This window comes from Elaeis guineensis, chromosome 13 (assembly GCF_000442705.2).
Source record: "Elaeis guineensis isolate ETL-2024a chromosome 13, EG11, whole genome shotgun sequence".
In the NCBI taxonomy this organism is placed as follows: domain Eukaryota; kingdom Viridiplantae; phylum Streptophyta; class Magnoliopsida; order Arecales; family Arecaceae; genus Elaeis; species Elaeis guineensis.
The window spans coordinates 76,596,319-76,610,709 of record NC_026005.2 but is presented as its reverse complement, the minus strand read 5'-3'; the positions used below and the strand labels follow the sequence as shown (position 1 = coordinate 76,610,709).

The 14,391-nt window shown below is 37.0% G+C and overlaps 1 protein-coding gene across 2 annotated transcripts; it reads left to right on the top strand.

Moving 5' to 3' along the window:
- The first annotated feature begins 1,528 nt into the window (after positions 1-1,528).
- On the top strand, positions 1,529-14,353 carry LOC105055879 (uncharacterized). 2 transcript variants are annotated; one of them, XM_073248054.1, is made up of 4 exons: positions 1,529-1,985; positions 2,342-2,407; positions 3,656-3,716; positions 13,663-13,834. In XM_073248054.1, exons 1-3 carry the CDS (start codon positions 1,602-1,604, stop codon positions 3,713-3,715), a joined length of 510 nt encoding a protein of 169 aa, XP_073104155.1. In that variant the 5' UTR covers positions 1,529-1,601; the 3' UTR covers position 3,716; positions 13,663-13,834. The 2 variants fall into 2 exon arrangements, with proteins under 2 accessions (XP_073104155.1, XP_010936188.1); XM_010937886.4 differs by lacking the exon at positions 3,656-3,716 and having other exon boundaries at positions 1,534-1,985; positions 13,663-14,353.
- Positions 14,354-14,391: the final 38 nt, after the last annotated feature.

Genomic DNA, 14,391 nt, shown 5'->3' with positions numbered 1-14,391 from the left:
GCTACTTTGATCCGAGAAAGATCATGAATATTTCGATCCGAGAAGATCACAGAAATCGATTCGAATAAAAGATCGTCGCATGATCCTGGTAGTCCATAGCCAAAGCCAAAAAAGAAAAGGATTAAAGACGATGTGATAATAGAAGAAAATAGAAAGATAAGACATGAAACAATCGTTGAATAAAATTGTTTCACTTATTAACATATGATAATGCATCTCTTTTGATAAAATAGATAATCTATAAATGTTTGCAGTATTCTGGACAGTTAACATCACTTTTATGTATTATTATTTATTTTTATTTTCAGATTATATTATTATATTGGTGTGATATGAGATTCTTACTGGGCTGTAAAGTTCACACCCCTTCATTTTTCTTTTCTTCTCAGAGTTACAAGATGTCCATGGTTGGCTATGGTATGGATTTGTGAGTGAGCGGATGCATAGATAGAGTACCGTTGATACTTGATCAGAGGATTGAAGGAATGTTAATTGTAATTATGTAAGTTTTATGAATTATTATTGAAATTAAATATTATGGTTGATAAGGTTGTAATGATTTAATTTGGTCTTGCATATTCTTTAGGGCTTGCTCTAAAGAGTGTGCGGCCATCACGTATCCGATCGGATGTTGGGTTCGGGGCGTGACAATCTCTTTAATGATTAAAATATCAAGTTGTTGATTCCTCTCATTTTGATAATTATGATGCATTTAGAAAGATGATTTTAGATGCTAGCTTTTTGATTGTTTATATAGCAGTAAATAAAACTTGAAATCTAACCGTCAGGAAACTTACAAAACCTTTGACTTTTTCATTGAAAAAAAATATATAGAGAGAGAGATTATCTGCATCAATATTGGCAAAAAAGAAGCATAAGACGTATGTATTTATAGAGTTTTTTCTCTTTAGTTTTTTTTATTTCTGTCATTATTATTTAAAGACTGCTGTGTAGTGCGGGATTTGTGTTCACAGCTTGGTTTTTGTATAGCATAGATGAGTGGGAGTCTACTTCTCCTGTAGAGGTTTTCAGTTTTGGTGGTCAGGTTCGAAGATTTATTTGTTCCATGAGATTTCTCAAAAAAAAAACAGTTTTCTTTTTCCTCGGCTTCGTAACCTCATTTGTTTGTATTCCTCACTGTATGGTCTCTTTCATTTCATTTATTCAATGAAATGAGGGCTGGTCTTCGAGCATTTCGCTTAAAATAAAAATCTTTGTCCAAAAGACTTATTTGAGGAACAACTTAATCGGATATCATAACTGGCCAAAGTATAAACTTGGAAAATTAATATGTATCTACTTCATAATTGGTGTGTGTTGCACCAATCTTTTTGTGCCATATCACAGTTGAATTTTGTAACTACAGTCATTTTTTTTTTTTTTTTGGTAAAAGCTACGGTCGTATTTGTGCACTGTAGTTGTATTTGGTTGTCGTATTTGTGCACTGTAATCTTCATTTTTAAAAACGTGCGCGTCTGTACAAAAAAAAAAAAAAAAAAAACATGCACGTGTGACCGACACGTGTTGTCTAACAAGGAACACCAGGCGAGGAGAAACCGAGGAGGCGAGGCGACGCTCGGAGGATCTGTGTCTCCCTGACCATGGCTTCTTCCACCTCCGTCTACTCGTCTCTTCCTCGCATTCGATCCTCGCATCCCTCCAAACCCCACCGCCTCCGCCTCCTCCTCCCCTCCCTCCCTCTTCTCGCCTCCCCCTCTCGGGTCCGGTCGCCGATCCGGGCCTCCCGGAGGCTCTCCGGCTACCCCCAGGAGTCGGTTGTCGTGGTCCCCGATCCTCGCGCGTGGGTCGGTGATCTCCGCAGCGAAGGCGGTGACTATGAGGACGACGAGGAGGAGGAGGACGACGACGACGACCGGAGCCTCGATCTCCTTGTGCGCTTCCTCCACAACGTCTTCCGCAAGACCTCGCGGCGCGCGCGCAGGGCCGTCCGATCCGTTCTGCCCCCTTCGATCCCCACTAAATTGGTTCGCTCCTAACTTCTTGTTTTCCCGTAGTTGACCCTTTTTCGCTAGAATAATGATTTTTTTGGGGGATGTTGGGTTTCACTTCTTAGAAGCACATGGAGTTGGGCAATTTCGAGATTTAATTAGCCAATACCTACTTGTTTTCCCGTTATTTCCTTCTTATGCTAAAAAAATCTTTTCTTTTTTGTAAGTTTTTCAGGGGTTGTATTTTTTAATTTGGATTAACTAACGCCTTCTTTTTTCCTCGTAATTGCCTCTTTATTGTGGGAGCATTGGGATAAAAAACAGAATTAGATCATTTGGAAATTGAAGTAGCTGACGTTTCTTCTTTTTTTTCTTTTTTGTCTTCCAAACAGGTGGGATTTTCGGTGAATGGGGTTTTAATTCTGGCTTTGTTATGGATTTTTAAGGCATTTCTTGAGGTAATTCTGCATCTTTTGCATGCATTTTTTTTTTCTTTGTTATGATATTTGTCATTCCTTTATGGTATGCAGCTTTATCGCATTAGGAACATTGCTATTTCGTTTTGCTTTTGACTAGATTCTGGATTTAATTGCATACTATACTGTGTTACAATTTTATCACCAACTAGCTTGCGTTCTTTGGTGGTAACCGATAAGCAGGAAGGGGAGTGGTAGAAATTCTCAAATTAATGTTTGTAGGTGGTGCAGTCTTTATTCTCAAAAGAAAAAAAAAGGCTAGGCTTAATTCTGACACACGAAGGTTAGCTTAGTGATATAGCTGGCACATGTGGCATATTATGTATATGTTGAATTTGCTAGGATAGTCCCATGTGTTCTCTTTGAATTCGAACTTCCCTGAATTCTATTGTATGTTAAGAAAATAAGTAACAAATCTTAAGCTGTCCATGCATTAGAAGTTGCCTACTAATAAGGACTAAGCCAAGAAGCTTCAGCCAGTTTAGGAGAGATAATATTACCCTAGCTACAACAACTTTAAGAAGAGTCAACTGAGAGTGATGATTCTTGTCCAAGTTACTTTTGTGTGCAAGCATAAGTAAACTGGTTGGCATCAGGTTACCTGGGTATAAAATGCTTTCCAGTATGTCAAGATTGCAATTGTCATGTCTTAGAGGCAAGTGTTGAGAGAGATCATAAAGAAGAAATTCTAAAGATCGCACCGGCAATCCCTACCACCAACCTTGAAGAGATAATCCAGACATGAGAAAACACAGCTTGTATGGCTATCTCTACTTGTTCCATCATCCAAGTCAATCTCTAGACACCCTTGACCTAAAGAACTAAACAAAAAACAGCCCTACACTTTCTGTATAGCTGAATTTTCAGCTCAATTTTATGTTATACGGGAGAGATTGCTTTTTAACAAGATTAGTCCTTGATATCATGGTCCTTTTTTCATTCTTTTAGAGCTTACTTTCAAGCAATTCTAGGTGCATTGGAAAGTTTATTGAATGCAGGAGATTCAACTTGCCCCATCTTTAAGTGCTTCGTGGATATATTTTGGTGGAACACTCATTTATTTGATTTTGCGGAATTCGTGATTTAGCCCCACATTATTTCACTATGTGGTACTCATGCCTCTAAACTCTATCTTAATGATCTTCAAATTTCTACTCATGATTAAATATTACCTATTATGCTTCCCTCAGTGTTCTAGCTTGTATTGATTGTTTCTTTGATTTTCTCCAGGGTACTGCATCCTTGAATTTCAAAGAGCTTGTGCTTATTTGTTTAGAAGCTTGCACATGAGGTCAACCTTCTTAAATATCCCATAAGATTTCATCTTCCATATGCATCATAAGAACTTTTGGAAGATTCTGCAACTTCAGTACAAGTTATCTTCTTTAGCTTGTGGATGTATTTCTAGGTGTTCCCATATGTATCATTATATCAGTGATATTCTCTAGTAACCAGCAGATATAGGAAGGATGCATTGCACAGATTCCTTGTGTGAGGGAAAAACATTTGAATATGTTACAGAATGAGGGGGGGTGTGGGGGGGCGTGCGGGGCTTGGGTTGAGATGGTGAGCGGCAAAACTGATGTCCTAGCGAATTACTAGGATGCTGACCCATCCCAAGTGTTGGGATGATACTGTCAGGTACTATCTTGACATGTTGTCATGCCCCGAACCCAACATCCGGATCGGATACGTGATGGCCGCACACTCTTTAGAGCAAGCCCTAAAGAATATGCAAGGCCAAATTAAATCGTTACAACCTTAACATCCATAACAATTTATTTCAACAATAATTCGTAAAATCTTGCATAATTAAATTTAAATTTCTTCAGTTCTCTGATCAGATACTATAACACTTTATTTATCCTTGTGCTCATCCGTAAATCCAAGCAATAGCCAATCATAAGCGTCCTGTAACTCTGAGAAGAAAAAAGAAAGATGAAGGGGTGTGAGCTTTACAGTCCAGTAAGAATTCCCATATCACACTGATATAGTAATATAGTCTGAAAATAAGGATAAGCAATAAAACATAAAATCTCATGTTGAATATTCAGAATATGGCAAACGTTCATAAATTTTCTGTCTTGTTAAAATAGATGCATTATCATGTGTTAACAGGTGAAACATTTTTGTTCAACAATTGTTTCATGTCTTATCTTTCATTTCTCTTTTCATAATCACATGATTTTTAACCTTTTCTTTCTGGCTCTAGACTATCCAAGTCTATACCTCAGTCATCATCCGAATCAATTTCCACATAAAAAGCCTTTCAAGGCTATCCCAGGATGAGCTCCTGGCCGGCTGTCCTACGTACGAAAGCCCGTGAGAGGCTGTCCCAGGCATAAGCTCCTGGCAGGCTGTCCCAGGCATGAGCTCCTGGCCGGCTGATCCACCTGTAAGCCAGTGGGGGCTGTCCCAGGCATAAGCTCCTACGGGCTGTCCAGGCATGAGCTCCTGCCGGCTGTTCCACATGACAAGGCTAGTCCATACCATATATCTCTTTCTTTTCATTTAATCATTATGTGTTGATCTCATCAAATCAATTCCGACTTGCATTATGATCAATTCAGATATGTCATATCCATATTATCATGCCATCAATCTCTGATACATATATATTGACATAACATACTCATGCTCAAAATCAAATAACAATATCTCAGATATAATAAATTCATCGATCTCAAATCCGACGATGCAAAATCAATAATGCAAGACCAACAGTAAAATATCATATATATAATGGTGATCATATACAGGGATTCTTACCTTTACCGGTGACTGATCCAAGCACAGAAATCAATGTTCTTCTTTGATTTATGAATTTCTTTAACAAAATATTCCACTCGATATCTTATGCAGACAATCGTATCTCTTCATGACCCTGATCAAATATAAAAATCATATATGAGAAAATTATCGATAATCAATCCTAATAACATAAATCTAGGATCTCTCTTAGGATTAACCAAAATTAGGATTTGTCTAAGTATCTGGATCCTCCATTGATCCATAAGACTTCTAGAGAGAGAAAATTCATGAAGAGAGAAAAATTCTAGAGAGAGAAAGTAGAGAGAGAAAGTGGGAGAGAATCTTCGTATCCTTCAGATAAGATATCATGATCGAGATCATCAGAGGTCCTATCAAGGTGACTCAATATGAATCAAATATTATAAATTTCGAATAAGATCGAGCTGGGATCAGATCTACTGCATAAATTTCGGAGCAATCTCAGATCATCTTATTTTCATCTCAAGTTTATCCTAAGGTCTGTGATGAAATCAAAGAGAGAGAGAAAGACTCTAGAGAGACAAAATCCATAAAAAGAGAGAAAGATCTAGAGAGAGAAAATAGAGAGAGAATTTAGAGAGAAAAATGGAGAGAGAATGTAAGGAGAGGAGAGAGGAAAGAGAGAGAAAGGAGGGAGAGGAGAGAGAAAATTTCTCTCTCTTCTTCTTTTTTTTATTTTATTTTTATTGTTCTCTTTTTCTTTTCTTTTTCTTTTTCTTTTCTTTTTCTTTTCTTTTCTTCTTCTTCTTCTTTCTTTTTCCTTTTCTTCCCACGGCCTCCCTTGGGCCGAAACAGGGGAAGATCGTGAGGTCCCCCCTTGGTGCCCCGGGCTTCGATGAGGTGGGTGGTGTCTGATCGACGCAACGGAGCAAGGCCGGCGACAGCAACAGAGCAAGGCCAGCGGCAGCGAGGTTCAGTCGGCAAAGTTTTTTTTTTTATTTCTCGAAAAATAGGGGATCCGTCCCTTTCTTCATGATTTTCGGTCGTTGGCCGGTCGTCGGTGGCCAAGCACTCAAGGGAAGAGAGAGAGAAATGAGGGTCCGGTCTCGGAGATGAGATGCCGCAACCGGCGGCGCCGGTGGCCGAAAAAGAGAGGAAAGGGCCCGCCGAAACAGAGCAAAACAGGATTCACCCTTTTTCATAGATTTTCCGACGATCCCGAAGGCCGGTGAGGGTTTACGAAGCCATGGAAAGGAGGGAAGGAAGAGAGGAAGGAGGAGAAGGGCTTACCTCAAGCTTTAACAGCGTCGTCGGCTCCAATTTCCGACGAGCACGAGTACGGGAGGCCTTGACTTCAATTGGAGAAAACAAGGAGAAAGGAGAGAGAGACCGGTGATCATCGTGGGTTGTTTAGGAGGGGGAGAGGGGGGTCTTATAGAGTGGAGGGGAGGTCGAATCCCGCTCGGATTCGACTTCTCCTCCGATGATTTGGGTGGAAGAAGACTCCCGCGGATCTTCTTCGTTCCACTTTTTTTTTTTTATGGGCTTTGGGTTTTTTTGGGCTTGATCCAGGGTCCAAATGGGCCGGGTTATTACATTCTCCCCCTTCAAATAATTTCGTCCTCGAAATTAAGTTATGTTGTTCGAGATACATATTTCAAAGTATCCATTCTTCATGTCATTCTCAAGCTTACGATAATGTCTTATATATTATTTATTTCTAATGATCTTGTTATAACAAAAATTATTTGAAATCTCAAACTAATCCCTTCTTATTGATTTCTTAATTTTTTGAAGAACTGTAACATTTTGGACTTGTATTAATATATCACCGTTATTTGTCTAATACATTCCACTCGAAATTCATAATTATCTCAGACTGTCCATGATAGAAAAATAAATAAAGGCCAAACATCGACACTCTTCACAATCATCGATTTCTTTCTTCTCTTAACCTTCCAACAAATTTTATATGTAGACTCTCATCTTAAGAAAACCTCAATCTTCTATATCAGTCCAAGTAACAATATTAAATTTTAAAAAAAATTATGAGATCTATGTCAGGACATTCTAAGTTTGAACTAATATCAGAACTATCAAGCTGTTAATAAACTTGAGATATCTAAAATTTTTTGGTATTATCTACAATGAAGCAACCTACTGATAAAAATTATTCGGCTATGATCAGATTAGATCAAAATTTATAGCATCCTTTCATTATCAATAAAATCCTTCCTTATTTGCAACTAATGTATTCCATCATAATATCTTTTGAATAAAAATTAATATTTTTAATCAATTTAATCCACCACACTTTTGCTGCGCACTCTGATTTTAATTTATCAAATTATATAGGTCTATCAAAGATAAAATATCCTTGTATGTTAGATCAATCAAAGGTAGATCCAACTTTCAAATTTCATATAAAATTTAGAGCAAAACTTTAAGTTTCTTTATCTTTACTATCTGTTGGGCATAGCACATTAAAATTAAATCTTGATCCACTTTCTATGTTTGAAATCATTGTATAAGCTTCATCACTCTTCAAGAATCCAACATGTCTAGAATCAATTGGAGTTAACCTTAGATTTACCTTACAATCATTTAGATAATTTCTAAATCAATCTTCCTTTTTAAAAGAATTAATTCTAACTTGACAAACTAAAAGAACTCAAGCCAACATCCTTAAGTAGAATCAACTTGATTATTTCTTATAGAGCTCTCTTCATCACAACCCTTAATATTAATCAATAAATTCATACAAAATCTTGTCCCTTGTATAAGTCATTCAAAATTTAACACTAGCAAGATATCTTAGTTCAATTTAAAAATCCGAACTTTGACTTGAATAATTAATACACTTCACCATCTTCAACAATCACAAGAAAAATTAAAAAAATCTAATCCAAAGATGGTAATATGAATTATTAAAGATTTCATCATAACCTGTATATCATACTCTGACAAAATAAATTTTTTCTTTAATTTAATAACAATATCAAAATACTTTTGATCCACTTAGAAAAGTAAGCTTTTGATTTGAAATTCAATGCAACTTGAAAGATCAAGAAATCATATTCAGAATATGATATTTTGAGTAACCAAAGATTTTACCAAGATATGTATCTCATATTCTCATAATAAAATTCAAGTATATTTTTTCATTTAAATTGAGTTTCATATATGACCTCTTATAGGTTCAATGCTCAAAAATATTTCTCTCTCATATGATGTAATTTCTTCTTAGACCATATCCTAATTAACTTTCTTTTGATAAGTCCAAAATTTATAATGCTCAGACAATTATCATCGAAATTAGAAAAAGTATCATGATCTTCAATCATATAAGTTTAACATTCCAAAATCATCTAGTATACTCAACATAACTTATCAATACCTTGCACTTCATTCTAAGGTCAACTCTTCTCATACTTAGGTCAACCTTGCTAATTGAAATCCAATATGTACTCATCAATTTTATTATAGACATCATATACCACTTATATATAAATTTTCATCATAGTATTTATTGATTCAAAATCAAATATTGATTCCTTTTTTTTATGTCAATCATGTTCCTTATGATCATAACCTAAGTTTAAATATCACTAAAGTCATAATTTCAAATAATTATAATCTTAAGCTCAAATACCACTTAAATCATATTCTCTAATGATCATAACCTAAACTATAATATCATTCTATTACATTCTTAATGATTATAACCTTAAACTCTGATATTATCTATCATACTCTATTGATTATAATCTCAAAGTTTTGATATCACTTATATGACAATCCCTAGTGACCTTAAACTTGGGCTCTAGTACTTTTCTATCATATTCTCTGATATCACTCTATCACATCCTATTGATCATGCATAAAGTTTTGATATCACTTCATAATCCCTAGTGACTTAAACTTAAGCTCCAATATTATTTTATCATATCCTAATCACTTATATCATAATCCCCAATGATCATAACTAAGCTCTGATATTACTCTATAATATTCAAATTACTTATATTATAATCCTTAATGATCATAATCTGAGCTCTGATACCATTCTGTCACGCTCCGAACCCAACATCCGGGTCGGATACGTGATGGCCGCACACTCTTTAGAGCAAGCCTAAAGAATATGCAAGGCCAAATTAAATCGTTACAACCTTAACATCCATAACAATTTATTTCAACAATAATTCGTAAAATCTTGCATAATTACAATTTAAATTTCTTCAATTCTCTGATCAGATACTATGACACTTTATTTATCCTTCTGCTTCACCCGTAAATCCAAGCAATAGCCAATCATAAGCGTCCTGTAACTCTGAGAAGAAAAAAGAAAGATGAAGGGGTGTGAGCTTTACAGCCCAATAAGAATTTTCATGTCACACTGATATAGTAATATAGTTTGAAAATAAGGATAAGCAATAAAACATAAAATCTCATGTTGAATATTCAGAATACGGCAAACGTTCATAAATTTTCTGTCTTGTTAAAATAGATGCATTATCACATGTTAACAGGTGAAATATTTTTATTAACAATTATTTCATGTCTTATCTTTCATTTCTCTTTTCATAATCATATGATTTTTAACCTTTTCTTTCTAGCTCTGGACTATCCAAGTCTATACCTCAGTCATCATCCGAATCAATTTTCACATAAAAAGCCTTTCAAGGCTGTCTCAGGATGAGTTCCTGGCCGGCTGTCCCACGTACGAAAGCCCGTGAGAGGCTGTCCCAGGCATAAGCTCCTGGCGGACTGTCCCAGCATGAGCTCCTGGCCGGCTGATCCACCTGTAAGCCAATGGGGGCTGTCCCAGGCATAAGCTCCTGACGGGCTGTCCCAGCATGAGCTCCTGGCCGGCTGTTCCACATGACAAGACTAGTCCATACCATATATCTCTTTCTTTTCATTTAATTATTATGTGTTGATCTCATCAAATCAATTCCGATTGCATTATGATCAATTCAGATATGTCATATCCATATTATCATGCCATCAATCTCTGATACATATATATTGACATAACATACTCATGCTCAAAATCAAATAACAATATCTCAGATATAATAAATTCATCGATCTCAAATCCGACGATGCAAAACCAATAATGCAAGACCAACAGTAAAATAACATATATATAATGGTGATCATATACAAGATTCTTACCTTTACCGATGACTGATCCAAGCACAGAAATCAATGTTCTTCTTTGATTTATGAATTTTTTTAACAAAATATTCCACTCGATATCTTATGCAGACAATCGTATCTCTTCATGACCCTGATCAAATATAAAAATCATATATGAAAAAAATTATCGATAATCAATCCTAATAATATAAATCTAGGATCTCTCTTAGGATTAATCAAAATTAGGATTTGTCTAAGTATCTGGATCCTCCACTGATCCATAAGACTTTAGAGAGAGAAAGTAGAGAGAGAAAGTGGGGAGAGAATCTTCATATCCTTCAGATAAGATAATCATGATCAAGATCATCAGAGGTCCTATCAAGGTGATTCAATATGAATCAAATATTATAAATTTCGAATAAGATCGAGCTGGGATCAGATCTACTGCATAAATTTCGGAGCAATCTCAGATCATCTTATTTTCATCTCAAATTTATCCTAGGGTCTGTGATGAAATCAAAGAGAGAGAGAAAGACTCTAGAGAGACAAAATCCATAAAAAGAGAGAAAGATCTAGAGAGAGAAAATAGAGAGAGAATTAGAGAGAGAAATAGAGAGAGAATGTAGGGAGAGGAGAGAGGAAAGAGAGAGAAAGGAGGGAGAGGAGAGAGAGAAAATTTCTCTCTCTTCTTCTTTTTTTTATTTTATTTTTATTGTTCTCTTTCTCTTTTTCTTTTTCTTTTTCTCTTTTTCTTTTCTTTTTCTTTTTCTTTTCCTTTTTTCTTCTTCTTTCTTTTTCCTTTTCTTCCCACGGCCTACCTTGGGCCGAAACAGGGGAAGACCGTGAGGTCCCCCCTTGGTGCCCTGGGCTTCGATGAGGTGGGTGGTGTCTGATCGACGGCAATGGAGCAAGGCCGGCCGACAGCAACAGAGCAAGGCCAGCCGGCAGCGAGGTTCAGTCGGCAAAGTTTTTTTTTTTATTTCTCAAAAAACAGGGGATCCGTCCCCTTTCTTCATGATTTCCGATCGTTGGCCGGTCGCCGGTGGCCAAGCACTCAAGGAAGAGAGAGAGAAATGAGGGTCCGGTCTCGGAGATGAGATGCCGCAACCGGCGGCGCCGGTGGCGGAAAAGAGAGGAAAGGGCCCGGCCGAAACAGAGCAAAACAGGATTCACCCTTTTTCATGGATTTTCCGGCGATCCCGAAGGCCGACGAGGGTGCACGAAGCCTTGGAAAGGAGGGGAAGGAAGAGAGGAAGGAGGAGAAGGGCTTACCTCAAGATTTAACAGCGTCGTCGGCTCCAATTTCTGGCGAGCACGAGTACGGGAGGCCTTGACTTCAATTGGAGAAAACAAGGAAAAGGAGAGAGAGAGACCGGTGATCATCGTGGGTTGTTTGGAGGGGGAGAGGGGGGTCTTATAGAGTGGAGGGGAGGTCGAATCCCGCTCGGATTCGACTTCTCTCCGGTGATTTGGGTGGAAGAAGACTCCGGCTGGGAGTCTTCTTCGTTCCACTTTTTTTTTTTTTATGGGCTTTGGGTTTTTTTGGGCTTGATCCAGGGTCCAAATGGGCTAGGGTGTTACACATGTTCCCTGAGCAACACTGAGTCTGAAACCAGGGACTCAAAACCCTGCTCAGGATCTTGACACTTGAAGAGTTATGGAGCCCTCCTGCTTCAATTTTTTCCATTTCTCTGTGAATGTGCAAATGACACCCTCTAACCTGTTCAACAAAAGCTTTGCTCTCTAGGATCTTGGGAAATAAAGATGAATGAAATTTTTGACCTAGGTTTGGCAGGTGGGACAATTGTTAGTGATGTTGCTTTTCCCATAGAAATAATTCTCTTTGGATTCTATCTTCTACTTTGATGGATTATAGGGTTTCGGTTTTTACTTATTTTGGAGAAAAAAATTAATTCTACCATATCCTGCTAAATACTCTTTTTTGAGAAAAAAAATAAATCTACCATTTCCTGATAAATACTCTTTTTTGGGTTCAAATTCCTACCAAGTCTATTGTACCGCAAAATTTTTTACAGTGCTTTCAATACATCCATCACTGAGTGATGGATGTGATTTTCATGATGCAAATAGAAGATTTTTCTTTGATATTCCTATTGCAATCTGCCATGTTATGATACTATCCACCTGCATGGTTCCTGACCTCCCGATGCAGTTGTGTTCTTTAATTTAGGAAATTTCCTCTCCTGTTGTGGTAAGGAATAAGCTTAATACATTCTTGAAAGCGCTCAGATCTTTAGCCAACCAATAGGAAAGGTAAAATAGAAGGCTTCCCATTTCCTTTACCATCATGCCAAATAGTGAAACAGTTGAGGTTCCTTCATTGCACCAGATAGCTCAACACATATCTGTTTCCACTTTCATTTTCCATGGAAAACACCAGATTTTTCGTCTTCTTTTTCTTCATATAGTGTTCCTTTGACAGTAACAGTAATTCACTTAGTGGTCCTCAAGGATATTCTTTACTCCCTTCGTTCATTAGATGTTGTTATACTCTGAACACGCATTCTGCATGTCGTGCGAAATAATGAAAAGCAATTGTCTCACTGCTCTCACAATATAAAGGATTTATATTGCTATATATTGTGGGCAGAAGGTAGGCCTTACCGCAATGGTAAAGTTGCTCCATTATGACTGAGTATCTTGGGTTCGAAATACAGAAACCATCTCTCTAGATGTAGGATAAGGCTATATACATCTAACCCTCCCCAAACCCTATGGTGACAAAAGCCTTATGCATTGGGGCACTTTTTTTATATATTATAAGAGATCATTTCAAATATTAGGCTCTTGACTGCACATATTTACAGATTTTTGAATATGAATAGAATTTCTGAATGGCGATCTTTGTCTATTGGGCATTCATTTGTTCTGGAAAACTAGTTTTTGGCATTTGATATATCATTAAATGTTAAACAGCCAAATCTTAGTGAGAAATTTTTCATGGTCTCTTTTATGTGCTTATGAAGGCACCCTTAAAGTACAATAATTGATAATCATATGACCATAATTATTGCCTATTTTTATCAGCCAAGAAGCTCAAATGGGATGGTCATAGATCATCTATAATTCATATTGCAGATTATGAATAAAACTCACGGTGCAAGTCAAACCATTTAATAAAAATCTGTTTTTTGGTGCATGATAAAGGTATATGAGTTGGATCAAAAATAAACCAAAACTATACTCATGTTAAATATAAAAATAAAAAATATGTAAAATTTACAAAAAAAAGAAAGTTATTATTATGGGTAATCTCTTGTATGTCAATCACTTCTGGATTTACTGTTGGTCTCTTTTTCTTATTCTTAAACCAATTTAATTGGTTTGTGTTGCATTCATTTTAGGTGGTATGCACGCTTGGGAGCATGGTATTTGTAAGCATCTTGCTTGTCCGTGGAGTATGGTCTGGCGTGTCCTACATAAGAGAGAACCAGTATAGCTTCATGAACAGGATTGACAGTGATGACAGCAGATGGAGTGGTGCACAGGCAGCCACTTGATTGTTTGTTTGCCCCATCTTCTGGGTATAGGGACCTGAAGAGAAGCTTGCCATCAGAATATAACCAAAAGTCTCATGCATCCAGATATTGAGATGAAATAGAAAACAATGAACTGCCGGTGGAATGATCTCAGGGGTATCAGCATCAACAACTAAAATTTGGTGATATTATTTTGAAGGAGTAATAATTCATACAAATATACACTACCAAGAAAAGATCATGTGTTTTACAAGTTAAAATTCAGGGAGCCCTTTTGGGATCTCAGACAGTATGTTGTCTCACCATGGTATTCCTTTCCAGGACAGCGCTGTGCATATGGGATTCGAGTTATGGACAGTTAAACCATAGGAATTTGCTATGATGACAGCTGCTGCTGCATATATCTTTGGGATAATTTGTAATTTTGTATTCCTTTTCAGATCCTGTCAAGTTATGTGTGGTGATATAAGCCAAGGGCGATGAAGCTAGCGCATGCGCACCTAGGAACCATGTATGCAACGATTTAAGTTATGTACCCAAATATTTTAATCTACAATTATTAACTGTTTAGTCGCCGGGGGGGGGGGGGGGGGG